Below are 22253 nucleotides of genomic sequence, written 5' to 3'. Positions count from 1 at the left end.
TTACCACCTTCCCTGAGCTTACTGAAATATCTAAACCCCGGCACCTGCAACAACCATTCCTGTCCCTGCTCTACCCATGTCTCCGAAATGGCCACAACATTGAAGTCCCTGGTACTAACCCATGCCGCAAGTTCACCCACCTTATTCCGGATGCTCCTGGCATTGAAGAAGACACACTTTAAACCACCTTCCTGCCTGCTGGTACACTCCTGCAACTTTGAAACCTTACTCATGACCTCACTACTCTCAACCTCCTGCATACTGGAGCTACAATTCAGGTTCCCAAGCACCTGCTGAACTAGTTTAAACCCTCCCGAAGAGCATTAGCAAATTTCCCCCGCAGGATATTGGTACCCCTCTGGTCCAGGTGTAGACCATCCTGTTTGTAGAGGTCCCACTGACCCCAGAATGAGCCCCAATTATCCAGAAATCTGAAACCCTCCCTCCTGCACCATCCCTGTAGCCACGTGTTCAACTCCCCTCTCTCCCTATTCCTCGCCTCGCTATCACGTGGGACGGGTAACAACCCAGAGATAATAACTCTGTTTGTCCTAGATCCAAGTTTCCACCCTAGCTCCCTGAATTCCTGCCTTACATCCCTATCCCTTTTCCCAGCTATGTTGATGGTACCTATGTGGACCACGACTTGGGGCTGCTCCCCCTTCCGCTTAAGGACCACAAATACACGATCCGAGACATCATGCATCCTGGCACCTGGGAGGCAACACCCCAACCGCGAGTCTCTCTCGTTCCCACAGAATCTCCTATCTATCCCCCTAACTATGGAATCTCCAATGACTAATGCTCTACTCCACTCCCCCCTTCCCTTCTGAGCAACAGGGACAGACTCTGTGCCAGAGACCTGTACCCCATGGCTTACCCCTGGTAAGTCCCCCCCCCCCTACAGTATCCACAGCGGTATACTTGTTACTAAGGGGAACGATCACAGGGGATCCCTGTACAGACTGCTTCCTCCCAGCCCCTCTCACCGTCACCCATCTATCTTTATTCTTCGGTGTAACTACATCCCTGAAGCTTCTATATATGACCACCTCTGCCTCCCGAATGATCCGAAGTTCATCCAGCTCCAGTTCCCTAACGTGGTTTCTTAGGAGCTGGAGATGGGTGCACTTCCCATAGATGAAATCAGCAGGGACACTGACAGCGTCCCTCATCTCAAACATTCTGCAGGAGGAACATTGCACTATCTTCCCTGCCATCCCCGCTAGATAAGAAAAGTAAAAGAAAGAAAGACCTTACCTGTTATTTACTCCCCTTCTCAGCAAGCACTCACTCAGCAACCTCTGCGCCCCGCAAGATAACACCTGAGGGAAAATAAAATAACAACTACTTACCAGTCACCAGCCAGTCCCTTACCTGCAGGCTGTGACGTCATCGGCTTCTACCTGCCCTCGACCCTTCCTCTTGATCTTTACAGCGGTTGGGTTTTTTTTGGTTAGAGGAGGGGGTAGGGAGGGAAACACTGAAGAAATCTGGATGCTTCTCTTCACTTGAACAGCTAGGGTCTCTTGCTGAGGTACACCTTCAAGTTAGGGTGAGCACACGGACACATGCAAATTTCCCCCACAACAGCCAATCAGCAGCTCTGCTCTACTGCCCTCTGCTGGATGCTTGTCTTCACTTGAACAGCTAGGGTCGCTTGCAGAGGTACACCTTCAAGTTAGGGTGAGCACACAGACATATGCAAATTTCCCCCACAACAGCCAATCAGCAGCTCCGGTCTACCGCCCTCTGCTGGATGCTTGAGGGCAGTAGATGCTGAAGGACACAAGTGAAATGTGGAACTTGTTCAAGGAACAGTTGCTACTTGTCCTTGATATGTATGTCCCTGTCAGGCAGGGAAGAGATGCTCGAGTGAGGGAACCATGGTTGACAAAAGAGGTTGAATGTCTTGTTAAGAGGAAGAAAGAGACTTATGTAAGGCTGAGGAAACAAGATTCAGACAAGGCATTGGAGGTATACAAGATAGCCAGGAGGGAACATAAGAACTAGGAGCAGGAGGAAGCCATCTGGCCCCTCGAGCCTGCTCCACCATTCAATGAGATCATGGCTGATCTTTTGTGGACTCAGCTCCACTTTCTGGCCCGAACACCATAACGCTTAATCCCTTTATTCTTCAAAAAACTATCTATCTTTATCTTAAAAACATTTAATGAAGGAGCCCCTAACTGCTTCACTGGGCAAGGAATTCCATAGATTCACAACTCTTTGGGTGAAGAAGTTCCTCCTAAACTCAGTCCTAAATCTACTTCCGCTTATTTTGAGGCTATGCCCCCTAGTTCTGCTTTCACCTGCCAGTGGAAACAACCTGCCCGCATCTATCCTATCTATTCCCTTCATAATCTTGTATGTTTCTATAAGATCCCCCCTCATCCTTCTAAATTCCAACGAGTACAGTCCCACTCTACTCAACCTCTCCTTATAATCCAACCCCTTCAGCTCTGGGATTAACCCAGTGAATCTCCTCTGCACACCCTCCAGGGCCAGTACACCCTTTCTCAAGTAAGGAGACCAAAACTGAACACAATACTACAGGTGTGGTCTCACTAACACCTTATACAATTGCAGCATAACCTCCCTAGTCTTAAACTCCATCCCTCTAACAATGAAGGACAAAATTCCATTTACCTGTAAACCAACTTTTTGCGACTCATGCACTAGCACACCCAGGTCTCTCTGCACAGCAGCATGTTTTAATATGAAGAAGGGGATTGGGAGAGCTAAGAGAGGGCATGAAAAATCTTTGGCGGGTAGGATCAAGGAAAACCCCAAGGCCTTTTACACATATGTGAGAAATATGAGAATGACTAGAGAGAGGGTAGGTCCGATCAAGGACAGTAGCGGGAGATTGTGTATTGAGTCTGAAGAGATAGGAGAGGTCTTGAATGAGTACTTTTCTTCAGTATTTTCAAATGAGAGGGGCCATATTGTTGGAGAGGACAGTGTGAAACAGACAGGTAAGCTCGAGGAAATACTTGTTAGGAAGGAAGATGTGTAGGGCATTTTGAAAAACTTGAGGATAGACAAGTCCCCCGGGCCTGACGGGATATATCCAAGGATTCTATGGGAAGCAAGAGATGAAATTGCAGAGCCGTTGGCAATGATCTTTTCGTCCTCACTGTCAACAGGGGTGGTACCAGGGGATTGGAGAGTGGCGAATGTCGTGCCCCTGTTCAAAAAAGGGAATAGGGATAACCCTGGGAATTACAGGCCAGTTAGTCTTACTTCGGTGGTAGGCAAAGTAATGGAAAGGGTACTGAGGGATAGGATTTCTGAGCATCTGGAAAGACACTGCTTGATTAGGGATAGTCAGCACGGATTTGTGAGGGGTAGGTCTTGCCTTACAAGTCTTGAATTCTTTGAGGAGGTGACCAAGCACGTGGATGAAGGTAAAGCAGTGGACATAGAGTACATGGATTTTAGTAAGGCATTTGATAAGGTTCCCCATGGTAGGCTTATGCAGAATGTAAGGAGGCATGGGATAGTGGGAAATTTGGCCAGTTGGATAACGAACTGGCTAACCGATAGAAGTCAGAGAGTGGTGGTGAATGGCAAATATTCATCCTGGATCCCAGTTACCAGTGGCGTACCACAGGGATCAGTTCTGGGTCCTCTGCTGTTTGTGATTTTCATTAATGACTTGGATAAGGGAGTTGAAGGGTGGGTCAGTAAATTTGCAGACGATACGAAGATTGGTGGAGTTGTGGATAGTGAGGGGAGGGCTGTTGTCAGCTGCAAAGAGACATAGATAGGACGCAGAGCTGGGCTGAGAAGTGGCAGATGGAGTTTAACCCTGAAAAGTGTGAGGTTGTCCATTTTGGAAGGTCAAATATGAATGCGGTATACAGGGTTAACGGTAGGGTTCTTGGCAATGTGGAGGATCAGAGAGATCTTGGGGTCTATGTTCATACATCTTTGAAAGTTGCCACTCAAGTGGATAGAGCTGTGAAGAAGGCCTATGGTGTGCTAGCTTTCATTAACAGAGGGATTGAATTTAAGAGCTGTGAGGTGATGATGCAACTGTACAAAACATTGGTAAGGCCACATTTGGAGTACTGTGTACATTTCTGGTCGCCTCATTTTAGGAAAGGTATGGAAGCTTTGGAAAAGGTGCAAAGGAGATTTACCAGGATGTTGCCTGGAATGGAGAGTAGGTCTTACGAGGAAAGGTTGAGGGTTCTAGGCCTTTTCTCATTAGAACGGAGAAGGTTGAGGGGCGACTTGATAGAGGTTTATAAGATGATCAGGGGAATAGATAGAGTAGACAGAGACTTTTTCCCCAGGTGGAACAAACCATTACAAGGGGACATAAATTTAAGGTGAATGGTGGAAGATATAGGGGGGAATGTCAGAGGTAGGTTCTTTACCCAGAGAGTAGTGGGGCATGGAATGCACTACCTGTGGAAGTAGTTGAGTCAGAAACATTCGGGACCTTCAAGCAGCTATTGGATAGATACATGGATTACGGTAGCATGATATAGTGTAGATTAATTTGTTCTTAAGGATGGCACGGTAGCATTGTGGGTAGCACAATTGCTTCACGGCTCCGGGGTCCCAGGTTTGGTTCCGGCTTGGGTCACTGTCTGTGCAGAGTCTGCACATCCTCCCCCTGTGTGTGTGGGTTTCCTCCAGGTGCTCCCACAGTCCAAAGATGTGCAGGTTAGGTGGATTGGCCATGATAAAGTGTCCAAAATTGCCCTTAGTGTTGGGTGGGGTTACTGGGTTATGGGGATAGGGTGGAGGTGTTGAGCTTGGGTGGGGTGCTCTTTCCAAGAGCCGGTGCAGACTCGATGGGCCGAATGGCTTCCTTCTGCACTGTAAATTCTATGATAATGTATGATTAATCTAGGACAAAGGTTCGGCACAACATCGTGGGCCGACGGGCCTGTTCAGTGCTGTATTTTTCTATGTCCTATGTATGTGGCCATTCATATAGCTGTTTATCTCCTATAATCTATGTAGGTATTGGACGTGATTAGTAGTCATTAAAGTCAATGAAATACTGTTCTGTTCAGTTCAATCTCTTGTCTTACTTATCTTTCTTCTTGTTTACTCACAGGGTTGTGATAAGAAAGCAATGGTTTGGGACATGCGCTCTGGTCAGTGTATCCAGTCCTTTGAGACTCATGAGTCTGACATCAACAGTGTTAGGTTAGTGGATTTAATGATATATTCCTTGAAAGTCTTATTTCGGGCTTGAAACTGCAGGAGCTATTTGTCAACTAACCTTTTTCGGTTTCTTTTGAACAAACTGAATCACCTTTGACAGCCACAATTGTGCCACATTCAGGGACCTGAGAAAACCTCAATGTATGTTTGCCATGTATGAATAATAATTGTGTCCTGCTTGTGGTTCTGTGTGTATCACTGAAGCTATAGTCACATAACTAAAATATTCAACATTCAGGTTTATAGTGATATACTGGCCTGTTTTAAACATGATACTGAAATACCTTCTCTCACAACAGGTATTTCCCCAGCGGCGATGCTTTTGCCTCTGGTTCAGACGATGCCACAGTAAGTCAACTTTAATCACCGGTCTTAATAATGTTTCGTTTGTGTGATATATAGAAGAGTTTGTTTTGTCAAGAAAGTTCCTGACAAACATGATATGATCAACAAACTGGCAGTGTTGTTTTCTTTGATTCTTTCTGATAAATTTCAATAACTTTTAGATACAATATAACGTTTATGTTGCACTTTTCTGCTCCCATTGAATGATAACGAATGGACAGTTCTAACTTTCTGTCCTCAAGCAGAGAATTTAAGTAAATCCTTTTGAGGCAGCTGTTTTAAAAAAAGCACAATCAAACGGATGTTTGTGGTTCCTTGGGAGAAGTTGTTATTCCCATACATGGTGTCAGTTATGGCTCTGTGGTAATACTCTTTCCTCTGAGTAGGAAGATTGTGGGTTCAAGTCCCACGCCAGGAACTGAATGGTATAATCCAAACTGATGCTTGCAGTGCAGTACTGAGGGAATGCTGCACTGTTGGAGGTGATGCCTTTCAGATTAGGCCGTAATCTAATCTGTCATCTCAGGTGATGGTGAAAAACCCCATGCCACAACTTCAAAAAAACAAGGGAGGTGTCATATTTGTTGCCGCAAAGAGAAACGGTATGGAGGCACCCGCACACTGGATTCTTGTAAAACATGATGAGAGGTTTATTAAAGATGTTGCTCAATTCAATTACGATGGTAATATGCTCTAACCCCGCGCAAACACTATGCTAATGTCACGTGGCGCAGAACCGGATGGAATATATTCCCAGATACACAACACCCCTCTTTCTTTACTCCATTAGTGCAACAACAACAATTAACAGATCCCCTGATATGTTATTTCTGTACACATATACTATTCAATGGTGGTGGACGTCTATTCCTTTTCGGTAGAGTTTATTGTAAAATTTGGCATTCTTGAACTCAGCTACTTGCGACCTCAGAAGTGTCCTCATTCCTTTCTGCAGATGGTACCTCTTGAGTAATTATTTCAGAATCTGTTACTATAGGCATTGAAAGGTCCTCAGAAACAGAATTTGAATTTGCCATTGTCTCCAGTGTCCATTCCAAAGGATAGCTCTCTAGATCTTCTAATGGTGGAACCTCTTGAGAAGTTTCTGCAAACTCAATAGTGCAGCAAGTAACTGATCAGCATGACATCGCCAAACTCTCCCATTATCCGTCTGCACATGATATGGGACCTGTCTCTGCTCGGATCATAGTTGGTACCCATTTCTGATTGGTGGTCTAACTGCTAGCTAGCACTTTCACTCCCTGGTTGAATACTCGCTTTTTAGAGATTTTCTCCTTCTTAGTAATTTGTGCCTGTTGTCATTTGACAATCTCTGAAGCATCAGGTGGAATTAACAAATCAAACTGTGTTCGTAGTTCCCTCTTAAACCACAGCATTGCCGGTGAACTTTGCGTGGTAGCATGTACATTGTTCCGATAAGATATTAGAAATGTGTTTACTCTTCTTGACAATGTCCCGTGGTCCTTCACTGCTTTGATAGAATGCTTTAGTGATTGCACAAAACGTTCAGCCTATCCATTCGTTGCTGAATGAGATGGAGCTGACTTGATATGGTGTATACTGTCCCCTTTCAAATTCCCACCACACCAGGATGCCACTCATGCAGTTGGTCAGGGACTCTACTACGCAAGCACGGGTGAATAATCACACGGATTCCTCGTAATAGAACTCCATTCTGCACTGTCAACTCAAGTCTTCGTCTGATGCAGGGCTTGATTGCTGGATTTTTCCTATGAATGTCTAACAGCGTTCCTTTTTGGACAAAGTCCATCATTTTCCCCATCACTGGATCGGTTCTTGTATATCTTTGAATTTGAGATGAAAGTATAGGTGCACATATTATCCACGAGCGAGCAACACAAAATATTGACACAATTTTCTTCAGGGTCATGCTTGACTTGTATCGCCAACCATCATAAAGCATCAGCATTTGCATGCTGCTCTGACTTGCAATATTGTAAGTGTGTGCCGACAATATCAGTGACCATCTTTGTAATCTACCAGCTGCCAAAGAAGATATACCGACCGGGGCAGCACGGCGGTGCAGTCTCACGGCGCCGAGGTCCCAGGTTCGATCCCGGCTCTGGGTCACTGTCCGTGTGGAGTTTGCACATTCTCTCTGTGTTTGCAGGGATTTCGCTCCCAGAATCCAAAGATGTGCAGGGTAGGTGGATTGGCCACGCTAAATTACCCCTTAATTGGAAAAAATGAATTGGGTATTCTGAATTTATTTTTAAAAAGAGGAAAAAAAGAAGATATACCGTTGTACAGCCCAAAGACTGTAGTCAAGGATCCATCAAAAGGGTAAAATGGCACTCTTAAAGGTATTGGTGGAATCTTCTTACACCGAAAATGAAGCTCAAAGCTTCTTTTTCTAGCTGAATTTAAGAGTGCGTGAAGCAAACGCTATCGGCCGTCGCTCTTCTGAAGGCATAATGTGTGAGACAACTGCACCAACCCCATAGAGTGAGGCATCGCAAGCTGGTTGCAACTTCATCTTAGCATTATAATAAACCAACAACTCTGACTTCAGTAAAGCTTCTTTCACTTCATTGTATCCTTTCTCCCATTCCTCTGACCAGTGCCATGCCTGTTTGACACAGAGCAACATATGTAAAGGCTTCAATCATGTTGCTAAATTCGGCACAAATTTACCATAATAATTGATCAATCCCAAAATCGATCTTACTTATGTCATGTTTTGAGGACTTGGTGCTTCTAAGATTGCTGATATTTTCTTCAGTTCTTTGTGTAAATTGTCTTTGTCGAGGATATGACCACGGTAATTTATGGACGACTTGGAGAAAGTTACACTTTTCTTTCTTAACTCTCAGGTTGTGGCTCTGTTACAGCTTCAGGGCAGCTTCCAAATTCTCCAAGTGTTTCTGTTCACTCGAACTGGCGATGAGTACGTAATCTACATAACATCACACTCCATTCAACCCACTTAAAATTTGATCGATGTATCCTTGGAAAAGAGCAGGCGCAGATGTTATTCCAAAAGGAAGTCTTCTGTCATGATACAGACCTTTGTGCATTACGATGAGCCATAGCTGTGATTTGACAGCCACATTCATCTGCAGATATGCCTGTGAAAGATCAATTTTACTGAATTTCTGACTTCCAGAAGGTCCAGCAGACATGTCTTTAAGCAGTGGCAGTGGATAATGAACTACGCACAAAACTGAGTTAATAGTTGTAAAATACCCACAATTCTCACTGAGCCATCCCACTTTAATACAGGGTTAATTGGTGTTGCCAACTCACTTGAAGCAACAGGTTCAATGATTCCTCTCCTTACTAATCTTTCTAGTTCTTCAACTTTAGGCTTGATGGCGTATGGTACGGTTCGAGCTTTGAGACATTTGACAGTGCTGTCTCACTTGATTTTTAGGTGTAGCTCAACTCCAGTCATAGATCCCAGCGAATCTTCAAACACCTTCTCATACCTCTTCAGAAATTGTGGCAAGTTGCTCTTTGAATCCACTAATTGATTGACTGTTAGTCAGTTAAGCCTAATCTTAGCCAACCATGTTCTGCCAAATAGAGCAGGAAAATTTCCATAGATAACGTGAAGAGGCAACTTTACAGTCTGCCTATTTGTTTCTACTTTCACCATAATGCATCCCTTTAATGGTACGACCTCTTCAGTGTACATCCTTAGGATCACATTTGATGGTTTTAAAGGCAGATGCTTTAGCTTTTGATGACAAATCATCTCTGGTGTTGATACTGCTGTGCCCATATCCACTTCCATTATAAATTCATGACCTTCGAGTACGCCCCAAATCATTGTTGATCTCCCTGAATTGACAATACGCCTAGCTCTAGCTCTTGAAGCGGCTCAGTTTTGCTGTGTTTTAGCTTCATCCACTAATTTTTAGACACGACTTGATTGTTTACTTGTATTGATCTTCTTGCACTTTCTTGGTATAGAAATGTTTTTCAAACCTTTTTGCCTGGGAACCGATTTTTACCAACTGGCCACCCTTCGGGACCCACGCCAGCCAACCTTCTGGACCCATACCGGCCATCCTTCACAAGTCACCATTTTTATTTCCTTTAATGTGTCAGATGTGCCTACTTGGTCCTCACGATCTCACTTGCTTTATTATTCAATATTACATTTCTGATTATTTTTTTAAAATAAATTTAAAACCCAATTCTTTTTTCCAATTAAGGGCCAATTTTGCACGGCCAATTCACCTACCCTGCACATATTTTTGGGTTGTGGGGTGAGACCCACGCAGACACGGGGAGAATGTGCAAACTCCACACGGACAGTGACCCGGGGCCGGGATCGAACATAGGTCCTCGGCACCATGAGGCAGCAGTGCTAACCACTGCACCACCCTGCCGCTTCTTTCACATTTCTGATAATTACTTCAGCTGATGATTTAAGATCTCACTGCATCTGTTGAAAAAAATCAAAAGGTTTGTCCTCAAACTCACCATGCTTAGTCTCCAAATGTCTTTGAAGTTTTGAGGGTTTTTAATTTTCATTTGCCAGTGCTTCTCTTCATATAACACACATGGGGCGGGATTCTCCAACAGGCGGCTAAGTGCCGACGCCAGAGTTAAAACGGGAGTGTTTTACTCCGGCGTTGGCGCCCGTTCCGGGATCCCGTTCCGCGGCCCACAGGGGGCTAGGACGGCGCTGGAGCAGCCTCTGCCACTCCAGCTGCCGATCCCTGCCTGAACGTGGCGCCACGGGGTCCAAGCATGCGCAGTTGGCCCAACGGCAACTAGCACATGCACAGTGGCCTTCTTGCCCGCGGTGGCCCCAACGCCAAATGGCGCAGGGCTACAGGAGCCGGCGCGGAGGAAAGGAGGCCGGAGGGCATAGAGGCCGGCCTGCCGATCAGTGGGCCCCGATCGCGGGCCGGGCCACTACGGAAGCCCCCCCCCCCCCCCCACCCCCCCCCCCCCCCCCACAGGCCGCCCCTGGACCGTTCAACGCCGAGTTCCCGCCGGCCCAGAGCAGGTTAGAATGGCACTGGCGAGACTCGGCTTTTTGTTGGCGGCTGCTTGGCCCATCCGGCCCAGAGAATCGGCGCGCCAGCCCGGGCCAGAGAGTCGCCGCATACCCCGACCGGCGCCGTGCCGATGGCGGCGATTTTCCGCATTGCGGAGAATTGCATCCCGGCGGCGTGGCGCGATTCGCGCGGTGCCGCGCCGATTCTCCGACCCTGTGGGGAGTCGGAGAATTCCGCCCATGAACTTTGAATTCTGATTTGCGGTTGCACAATTAATAAACCCACACCTCAAGTAATCATCTTTATGCTGCTTTGTTCTTGTTTTCAGCTTCTTCTTCATGGGTTGTTCACCAGAGGCCCTGGAGTTCACACCAGCACTGCTGGCAGCTGTGAAATGGAGGAATCTCTCTCGTGCCCAGAACACATGATGTCAGCGTCGGGGGAGACTGACCTGCTCTCTACCGCCGCTCCAGGCAGGAAGACTCCCAACAATTTAAGAAAAGAATCGGCTCCTGGGTCAGCGCGCTGACATCAGGAGGAGGTGTTCTGCCGCGCTGGGCTCTGGTGCTGAGGGGGCACGCATGCACGGAATGGCTGGCATTCTGAAAGCCGGACGCGGCCGGCACTTTTAAAAGCCGGTCGCGTCTTTGGGCACTAATTTCCGTTACAGGGAATGCCGCAATGCATGGCCCCACGACCCTTCTGACACCGGACTGCGACCCACCCACGGGTCGTGACCCTGGGTTTGAAAATGACTAGTGCAGAAGAAGTTTTCTGAGCCCAATAATGTGGCCCTTCTTATCACAGTTCTTGCAAGTGTTTGATTTACTCCAGCATTACCCCGCTGAATGTTCAACCTGTGTACAATGGTGACATGGTTGCACTTTTGCAGCCCTGTTCCTTGAGGTATCCATTTTGTGGATCTGCATTCCAGCCTCTCTGTGAAGCTTCTCTCATTGCAAGCTCCATAGATGTGACAAGTTCCACAGCAGCTTTAAGAGTTATATCACTCACAGTAAGTAGCTGCACTGTGTAACGCACAAACCAGCCTGTCTCGAAGAGTATCATCAAGCATTGTACCAAATTCACAATGTCTAGCCAATCTTCTTAAAGGCGCTACAGCTGTAAAATGGTTTCACCTTCTTCCTGACTATGGCGGTGGAACCAAAACCTCTCTGCAATCGATAATCAGGAGAGAAATGTCCCTCTAAGATTTTCATTAATTCACTGAAGGACTTGTCTCTTGGGTTTGCTGGGTGAACAAGATTCTGTATCCGCGTAAATGTTTTACGGCCAACTGAGCTGAGAAATGTTGCGACCTTTTAGGTCCTCCGGTGTCTGATTAGCTATTAAAAACAATTGGAATCTTTCTTCGTATGAACTCCATGTTTCAGAACCCTCATCAAATGTGCCCCATCGTGCCAGTTTTTCCAGCCATTTTCGGATGCCGGCTCCTAGGGTCTATACTTCCTTCTGACGATGCAAAATATGGCACTAACAATCCCTTGAACAACCAACTAAGAAATCGTTTCCTTTTATGGCTGACTATATTTTGACATTTTACCCGAGCAGCGGCCCGCGCAGAGTCGGCAGCCTTCGAAATCCCCATTCCCCACAGCCCGTTTAGCTTCGCCACGTGCGCGGTCCCTGCAGCCCAGACCCCACTCACTTCAATACAAGCAAATCTTCCCTCACTGGCGGTCTTCTTACTCACTGTTGCTGTTGAAATCTTTTGTTAAACTTTCACATTGGCGGCAGTGCTTCGCCCGATGTCTGTGTGTGCGTGAGCCCGATACCGAGAATATTCCCTTGCTCCCGGTGTCGTCCCACTGTTAGTCGACAAAATCTTCTTTCCAGTGATTTTTACGCCACAATCCTCATCGCCAGTTTTATCTGCTGTTCGATTTCTTTGTTGCTGCAAAGGGAAAAAGGTTTGGAGGTGCCCACACTCTGGATTCTTGTAAAACACGATGAGAGGTTTATTAAGGGCGCCGTTCGTACAATCAAGATGATCACGTGACGCATAACCAGCTGGAATGTATTCCCAGATAGGGGAGGTCTCGAGATCAGGAGGTCTCTGAGCCAATCTTTCATCCTCAATCAACATCACCAATGCTTTGTGGGACCTTGCTTTGCACAAATTTGCTGCCACATTACAACAGTAACTGCGCTTCAAAAAAACGTAATTGGTTGTAAAGAGATTTAAACATCCTGACGTTTTCTAAAAGAAATTCCTATATAAATGCAACGCCATCTTTCTTTTCACTTACAGATTTGCCTTGAAAGCTTCGATCTGGCTAAGCTATGCATTTGCAGTTGTACAATGGGATAGCTCACTGGCTTGTATTGCATACGTGAACGTTTGGGTTTGACTAAGGCAGGGTTCACTTTGGCCGCAATTCTCCGGCATCTCGGGTTTCCTGCCAACGGGGGTTGCTTCAATGGGAATTCCCATTAACAGCGGTGGGACCAGAGAATCCTTCCGCCAACGAATGCACACCGGCTTCTGCCGCTGGGAAACACGCAGCTGGGAGACCAGAGACTCCCACCCCTAATTTTTCATCCTTCTGAGGTAGAAAATATCACCAAATGGGGAATACCGCTTGCCACACTATTTGCAGTATCTGTTTGACAATGGAATTGGAGATTAAGGCGGCACAGTAGCACAGTGGTTAGCACTGTTGCTTCACAGTGCCAGGGTCCCAGGTTCGATTCCCGGCTTGGGTCATTGTCTGTGCAGAGTCTGCATGTTCTCCCCGTGTCTGCGTGGGTTTCCTCCGGGTGCTCCGGTTTCCTCCCACAAGTTCCGAAAGACGTGCTGTTAGGTGAATTGGACATTCTGAATTCTCCCTCGGTGTACCCGAACAGGTGCCTGAGTGTGGTGACTATGGGACCTTCACAGTAACTTTGTTGCAATGTTAATGTAAGCCTACTTGTGACAATAATAAAGATGCATTAATTAATCAGATGTGCTCTCAAGAAGTGCATCAGTCCCAATGGAGACTTGTCGCAGTGGGTAATCTCTCCCGCACTCCAACCCTTACTGAGGTTGACAAACATATTGGGTTATTTAATCGAATGAAGCTATGGCAAGGACCCACCATCTTCTGAAATGTTCAGAGATGGAAGCATTTCTGTCAAAGTTTCCAGAAGCACTCATCTGCACGTTAAGTATCTCTTCAAGAAGTGCAGTCAGAAATAGAACTTACTCATGATGAAAGGGTGATTCATCAAAGCTGAACCATGATGCTGTGTTATTAAACTTTGAGCTGGAAGTTTACAGACCTGTGTGGGTGTATTTAATGTTGGATGTAGAGTTCAGAAGTTCCCCATTATTTCATGTGTTTGTCCCCAGCGTGGAAATAAAAAGTCCAGAATTCATTGTTTCAAACCTTTAATTTGCTGAAGAAAGACTTTGAAATGCACCTTTTTTGTCAATGTTTTCTTGCCATTTTGATGGTTCTGACTGAATCCCTCCAGGATAGGAGTATGCAATTTACAAGCAAGAAACTTCGAGTTGAGAAAGAATTAAAAATAGATTAGAAAAACGTAATTCCCCAATGTTCGAGAATACAGGAATACTACCTGTGCGCACCAACAATTAATTAATATTTTTAAAAAAGACTTACATTTATGCAGCCAGATATCTCAAAGAGTTTTACAGCCAATCATTTACAACTGTTGTAATGAGAAATGCACGCTGTAAACCTTACTCAACAAGAACCTTTCTCTCGAATGCTAGAATTCATCAGCTCTCGATCTTGGAAACATTTGGGGAAAGTTAGCTGGTGTTTTTTTCCATGCTCAGTACTCTGAGAATTATTTGTTCCATCAATGATTGATACAAATGCAGATATCCACTCTAAGAATTGTGGGTGAGCCAGAAGTCACTCAGCGTTTGTGAATCTTTGGCAACAACAACAGCAGTGTGCATTTATTTAAAGCCTTTAATGTATAGTTTGAAGGTATTTTATACAGGGGTGACGGGGAGGTGAGGACAGAAAAAAAGATGAGAGGAGTAAGGAACAGGTGCCAAGCCAGAGTGTGATTTGAAAGTGGCTGGATGTTCAGTTTAAAATGCAGATGTTGTTTGAGAGTTTTTGAAGGGGAAGAGAAAAATGGGGAGAAGGAGAAAGGCCACAGGGAGGAACTGGCAGAGCGGCAGCTGAGGTTTTTACGACCAGTGGTGGGACAGACAGATGGGGGAAATCCACAGAAGGCCAGAGTACAAGACACAATCTTAGGCTGAAGGTGCAAGTAAAATTAGGATGGGGTGAGGCTGCATTGGGATTTAAAAATGAGGGCAGGGTTTTCAGATCCGCTGCATTGGGGGAACAGGATGCAGCATACAAGAATAGGGGGCATTACTTGCAGCATAATAAAGGCTGCATGTAAATCTAAGGCCCGAGACTGCTCGCAGTATTCCAGCTACCATTGTATTCTCGTCCTCTAGCTGTAAAGATCAGGGACGCAATTCAGCGGCCTCATGCCGCTCGACTTGGAGTCAGGATGAGGCCGTTGAAACTCAAGAAAGGCCTGTACCGAGATTCGCGATGCTCGAAATGTCTCCCACGATTCAACGGAATCTTGCGGCGTGGCACGCTCTGGATCTCGTTCTCGCAGGGCGAGGTCCAGGCGTGCACATTTAAATGAGCCGTTAGACCAATTCACCCGGGGCTTGAAATTCACCGGAATCGCCAGCGAGGCTTCAACTGGGCCCCATTTGGTACTGGTGATAAGTAATGAACCAGCCGTGATGGCACCTCTGGGCGTATCATTGGGGAGTTGAGGCCCCCGGGCAGTTGGGTACTGGGCAGCGGCACCTTGGCATTGCCACCTGGCACCTTGGCAGTGCTACCCTGGCATTGCAAGGATGCCCAGGTGACACTGGAAGGGGCACGTCCAGGGTGCTAGGTTGGCAGTGCCAAGGTGCCATGGGGGTCCTTACCACAAAGAGCTGGGGTGGGGGAGGGGAGGTGGTTTGAAATGTCGGGGCTGCCATTAAAAATGGCTCCCTGATCCACAAGTAGTCTGGCACTGCCGAGCACCGAGAAACACCCCGCTAAACGTGCCGTTAACTTAAGTCCGCTGAATCATGCCCTAGCATTTCCTGAGCCATTTTGATTATTTTCTCTACTTGTACATGACACTTTAATGACCTGTGTACTGTGGAACCCACTTCTCTTTGGACTAGCAACTGTTTATAACTATTCATCGTTTAGAAAATACCCTGTCCTTTTTAGATGCAAAGAGAATGACCTCACATTTGCCTATATTGAAATCCATTTACCACAACTTTGCCCTTCACTTAAGCAATCGATATCTCTTTGTAATTTTACCCCGCCATCTACACTGCTTACAGTGCCGCATGCCTTTGTGCCATTAAAAAATTTGGACATGTGTTTTCTATTCCATCACTGAAGTTGTTAACGAATACACTGAATAGTTGAGGCCCCAATACAGAGCCTTGCGGGACACAATTAGTCACATCCTTCCAATTAAAGTACCTACTCATTGTCCCTACACTCTGTCGCCTTCCACTCGGCCAATTTCCTGGCCAGGCCAATTATTTGCTAACATTCTCGTATGAGGGACTGTCCCAGTTGCCTTCCAGAAGTCCATGTGAATCACGTCCACGCCCACTACTTAAGTAATCTCTTCAAATCAGATTCATCAAGCATGATCTACCCTTTATAACAATATACAACTCTCAGTAAATCTAATTTATCTGCCTTTTGAGGGTTGGATTATTTTGACCTGAAACTGAATCTAAACTGGGAGGTGGTGGCGTTGTGGTATTGTCATTGGGCTAGCAGTCCAGAGACCCAGGGTAATGCTCTGGAATTCAGGATTCAGATCCCACCACAGCAGATGGTGGAATTTGAAGTCAACAAAAATATAGAATTAAAAGTATAAAGATGACAACAAAACCATTGTCGCAAAGAACTACTGGTTCACTATTGTCCTTTTGGGGTGGAATCTGCCATCCTTACCTTGTCTGGCCTACATGTGGCTCCAGATCTACAGCAATATGGTTGACTCTTAAATGCCCTCTGAAATCACCTGGTTCAGGGGTAATTAGGGATGGGCAATAAATGCTGGCCCAGCCAGTGATGCCCACATCCCATGAATGAATTTTTAAAAAAGAGACCCATTCTGCCTTGACCAATTTGAAACCAGCAAAATTCCTATAGTTCGTTTATAGTTTTTATGTCACAAGTAGGCTGACATTAACACTGCAATTAAGTTACTATGAAAAGCTCCAAGTCGCCACATTCTGGCTCCTGTTCAGGTACACAGAGGGAGAATTCCGAATATCCAAATATACCAAACAGCATGTCTTTCAGGACTTGTGGGAGGAAACCGGAGCACCCGGATGAACCCCATGCAGACATAGGAAGTTCTCCAAAGTATGCCTGAAATTCTAATCATTTAGAACTATTGTCTTTTTCTTTAGTGTCGCCTGTATGATCTCCGTGCCGACAGAGAAGTGGCCATCTATTCGAAGGACAGTATCATCTTTGGAGCCTCAAGTGTGGACTTTTCCCTCAGTGGTGAGTTAACTGCTTAAGTTGTTAATTCCTGGAAATGGGTATTATATTCTGCAGGTTGAAAAAAAATGACGTGGAATCCAAACTCCTTCTTGTATTCCAATCCGTTGTACTGTACATTCATTTCCTATCCAGTTGAATAGCAAGGAAGGTATGCAGTTAATGACAGTGGTTAATACTTTAGGTGCTACTGGCAGTAGAATCTTGATTTCATCATTAAATGGCCTCAAGTTGATCTTCGATACTTGAACTGTGCGTCTAATACCAGAACAATACTTCCAGTTTGAGAATTTAAAAATAATTGCACGTTAAGTGGGAGGAATCAATAGAATCCCTATAGTTCAGAAAGAGGCCATTTGGCCCATTGAGTCTGCACCAACCCTACCAAAAGCACTTTACCTAGGCCCTCCGCCCTATCCCCTTAACCCCACCTAACCTGTACATCTTTGAATACTAAGGCGCAATTCAGCGTGGCCAATCCACCTAGCCTGCACATGTTTAGACACTAAGAGGGCAATTTATCATGGTCAATCCACCTAACCTGCGCATCTTTGGACTGTGGGAGGAAACAAGAGCACCCGGAGGAAACCCACGCAGACACGGAGAGAAAGTGCAAACTTGACACTGACAGTCAGCCAAGGCCGGAATCGAACCTGGGGCCCTGGTGGTGTGAGGCAGCGGTGCTAACTACTGAGTCACAGGAAGAAAAATCACATAACTTCTAATAAGAATCTTTATTATTGTCACAAGTAGGCTTATATTAACACTGCCATGAAGTTACTGTGAAAATCCCGTAGTCGCCACACTCCTGCGCCTGTTCGGGTACACAGAGGGAGAATTCAGAATGTCCAATTCACTTAACAGCACGTCTTTCGGGACTTGTGGGAGGAAACCGGAGTACCCGGAGGAAACCCACGCAGACACAGGGTCAACGTGCAGACTCCGCACAGACAGTGACCCAAGCGGGAATTGAACCTGGGAGCATGGTACTGTGAAGCAACTGTGCTACCCACTATGCTACCGTGCCGCGGAAGCTATTGGTGCTGGATATTCTGTACATCGTTTCCAAGGATTTTGAAGAATGAGTATACATTTTTGCTAATCGTTACTTAGAACAAAGAAATGTACAGCACAGGAACAGGCCCTTCGGCCCTCCAAGCCCGTGCCGACCATGCTGCCCGACTAAACTACAATCTTCTACACTTCCTGGGTCCGTATCCCTCTATTCCCATCCTATTCATGTATTTGTCAAGATGCCCCTTAAATGTCACTATCGTCCCTGCTTCCACCACCTCCTCCGGTAGCGAGTTCCAGGCACCCACTACCCTTTGTGTAAAAAACTTGCCTCGTACATCTACTCTAAACCTTGCCCCTCTCACCTTAAACCTATGCCCCCTAGTAATTGACCCCTCTACCCTGGGGAAAAGCCTCTGACTATCCACTCTGTCTATGCCCCTCATAATTTGTAGACCTCTATCAGGTCGCCCCTCAACCTCCGTCGTTCCCGTGAGAACAAACCGAGTTTATTCAACCGCTCCTCATAGCTAATGCCCTCCATACCAGGCAACATTCTGGTAAATCTCTTCTGCACCCTCTCTAAAGCCTCCAAATCCTTCTGATAGTGTGGCGACCAGAATTGAACACTATACTCCAAGTGTGGCCTAACTAAGGTTCTATGCAGCTGCAACATGACTTGCCAATTCTTATACTCAATGCCCCGGCCAATGAAGGCAAGCATGCCGTATGCCTTCTTGACTACCTTCTCCACCTGTGTTGCCCCTTTCAGTGACCTGTGAACCTGTACTCCTAGATCTCTGACTTTCAATACTCTTGAGGGTTCTACCATTCACTGTATATTCCCTACCTGCATTGAAGGACTTTATTTTTGGTATCTTTAGGAAGATTTTACATTATAACAAACACTGCAACAAAATTAAAAGAATGGTACAGCACAGCAAGCAAAGAAAAGGCTCCACAGATACAGAGGGGTACTGGAGAATAGCAGTATAACAAGCTCAATATAATTATTAGATATAATTTGATGCCTCTATGAGTCCAACCAGAGAACAAGGGTGAAACAGGATAAGGCCATGAAAAGATGGTAAAATGGTGCACACATTTCCTCGCAACGATTGCTCGCAACTGCCACGAGAGTTGATAGATTTTTTTGTGCCATTCTCAGGCGGACGTCAATATACATCTTCCTCAACGCCATCAGTGCCAAAGGCACCAATGCCACACAGCACCCTCCTCTCTTCGGATACCAGACCCATCTTAACTATGCAGGAACCAATCACGGATTCTTTATACCCACCCCTTAAAAAGAAGGAAACATACAATGGAAATACACGAGAACCCCAGTTCTATAAGGGTGTTACATGTAAATCACACATCGCAACATAACCCCAGTCTCCGGCCCAGCACAGAACCAATATCTTTTCCTAAATTTACACAGAGAGGACCAGCAGCAACATGTTCGGATTATGATCCGCGCCATCAACAACTCCCAAGAAAAACAAAAAGGAAAAACTAGAACTACCAGCAGTGGATCACAAGATAACAAAGGATCAGGACCCCACCATGAGTCTGTATTCCCCCGGCGCACGCCCATCATCCATTAATAAAGAAGAGAACAAGCTGCTCATTCAAACAAGAAAGCACCCCGTCCGTTAGGGGGACAACAGGATATCAATCAAAGTGCAGGACTCATCTCAATCCCAGGCCCCTGTGCACGGAAGAAGCAAAACCCAGCATCTCAAGATGTTCCTAGTAAGTGCCTTGGAGAAGGGACATCCCAGGGTGGCCTAGTCTAGCACATTCTGACACACAGGAATCAGTATCCCCAGGGCCTCCAGCACATCCCAAAAACTACACCCCAGCCGATCCTAAACCGCACCCCGGGCAGTGCACCACCCCCATTTACACAAAAAAAATATTATGCCAGTCCCAGCCGGGGAGACCATATCATCTTTGTTGAAGACATTTAATAGGGTAGCCTTTTCAAATTTAACAGCTTGTTTCATATCTAAAGATGGTAGTTTAATAACAGATATATTAAGACCAAAATAATTGGTTAGCTTGAAAACACTGGGGGTGGGGTGTGGGGGGATGTTCCTCTTTAGTGCTTGGTTGTACGATTGAAGCACATGGGGATAGAACAGGACTTTTGTATATTCAGGAAGGACTGGTCTTAGACATGGCTGAGGATAGGTCTTTGGCTATAGTGGAGCCAGAGCAACATGAAGCAAGCAAGCTATCTGAAAACGGGCAGTCAGACGACAGATCATGGCAAAAGTCTTCTCCATCTCACCCTCCATTTCACACCAGGGCTTGACCCTTTTCTTCACTTGAAAATAGAGACATTCCTTAATCCATTACTCAAAATAATAGTTGAGCCCTCTCTGCCCTGATTGTCAATAATTATCATACATCAGCACCAACAAGTACTTGCTTTCCTGGATACCTGTAACCTCCATGAATAACAAAGTGACATGTCAGAACACAGTTCCATTGAACACAATAATGGAAATGTGCAAGCAATCACCTTATTCCCTTGTCACACTTTCCTCTGGGTGTCCACATGGGTCTTTCTGTCACCTATTCTAAAGCTTCTTCCAAGTGCTCCCTGAAAGCCTGGATGGTGGGAGGCAGTTGACTCCTCAGATTATGCAGAAAGGTCATGGGACTGAGCTGGTTCCCACCTTATAGCACCTGGTATCTGCCATAAAGCTGTCTGCTGGTGGGTGCTGCTTAGCAGCCTGATTCTGTCTCTCATACTCCATTGTTGTGGTGCCCAGAGAGAGAAAGCTAGAGGCCTGGCTGGAATGTGCTGCTGGCCCAGCTGTCGTCAATATCCAGAAGGTGGATTCCAGTGGTTTCCTGTATCCATGGCCCCAGTGATCTGACCCCAGTGATCTACAACATGAATGGCCTTGTGGCAGCTGTATGATCCTGATGTCACAGGCCCAGGCATTGCCATACTCCGGAAGCTATGATTCATGTTGTGCTCCACTCTGTCCCTACTACCTCTAGAGATCAAACCTATCCTTCCCTACTGTGTCTTCAATGGGGATCTACTGCCAATGCCGCTTGGCTCCAAGGAATAAAAAGCCTCTGTGTGATACCTTGATAAGCCACCATGAACTGTCAATTGTCACAAATTCTTGGAGACTGACATCAGTGCTTTATCTGGATATGATCTTCCTCAAAGACTGTTGTTTTCAGATAATATAGCCCAAGGCTTTTGGGTCCAATGACTTTGGAGCCATTGGCAACTCTTACTGTCTACGCTGGGTAAGGGACACGCCTTCACATACTCCATGGGTATTTCTCAACTGCAATGAATCATCCAGTGCCACACCCTCACCATGACCATCTCATTCCTGCTGGGTGGAAAAATCTGAGGTGGTGCCTGGGAACGAGGGAGTGAATGATGAGTTGGTAGGGATTGGGACAGAGGAAGACAGGGGCAGGAAGAGGAAGCAGCAGCCAGGAGAAATATCTACCTAACTGCTCTCCGCTTCCTCATTAGCATTATCATCATCAACATCTAATCCCCACCCTGATACTGTGGTGAACTTGTGGGAAAGGAGGTTAGAAACAAAGGATATGTCAGCATTGTTCCTCAAATTGAGGAGACAGAAAAATTAGCGATAGAAGGGATGAAATAAGAGATGTGGGAGTATATGAGACTGCTGAAATGCAGGAACAAAAACAGAAAATACTGGACAATGTCAGCAGTTCTGACAGCATCTGTGGAGAGAGAAAAGCAGGAAGATGCTTTTGGGTTGCGATTGCCAGTTATTGATGGGAGCTGTCTAGCCACGGTGCATGCTCTGTCTAGCCATAGTGCATGCTCTGTCTAGCCATAGTGCATGCTCTGTCTAGCCATAGTGCATGCTCTGTCTAGCCAGAGCACACTGATTAGTTTTCCTCGTGTTGCTTTCAGAGGGTGAGATTTGTGCTGGTGTCTGAAGTGGACAAGGAAGAAAAGGGGAAACTAGCCTCTTTGTTACCGTGCCTGTCCTGTTGAGATGGATGGACTTGTTTTGAGGCACTGACCTGAAGTCTTGGGGCTGAAGGAGTTGGCACCCAGAGACAGTGCCACCTCCCACCAGATGGCACAATTAACTTTCCTGCCAATCTTGCTGGCATCCACACCCAACAGCCT

At 46.0% G+C, this 22253-nt stretch overlaps 1 protein-coding gene across 1 annotated transcript in view; it reads left to right on the top strand.

Annotated features, from left to right (window-relative positions):
* gnb5b (guanine nucleotide binding protein (G protein), beta 5b) overlaps nt 1-22253 on the top strand; it is a 138916-nt gene that overhangs the window by 101519 nt on the left and 15144 nt on the right. The window contains exons 7-9 of the mRNA XM_072470644.1: nt 5081-5172; nt 5490-5538; nt 16990-17086. Coding sequence (XP_072326745.1) covers nt 5081-5172; nt 5490-5538; nt 16990-17086 — 238 coding nt within the window. The remainder of the gene's footprint in view (nt 1-5080; nt 5173-5489; nt 5539-16989; nt 17087-22253) is intronic.

Source organism: Scyliorhinus torazame, chromosome 12 (assembly GCF_047496885.1).
Source record: "Scyliorhinus torazame isolate Kashiwa2021f chromosome 12, sScyTor2.1, whole genome shotgun sequence".
NCBI classification, from domain to species: domain Eukaryota; kingdom Metazoa; phylum Chordata; class Chondrichthyes; order Carcharhiniformes; family Scyliorhinidae; genus Scyliorhinus; species Scyliorhinus torazame.
The sequence above is the reverse complement of the archived record's forward strand: the minus strand, read 5'-3'. Positions and strand labels throughout refer to the sequence as shown.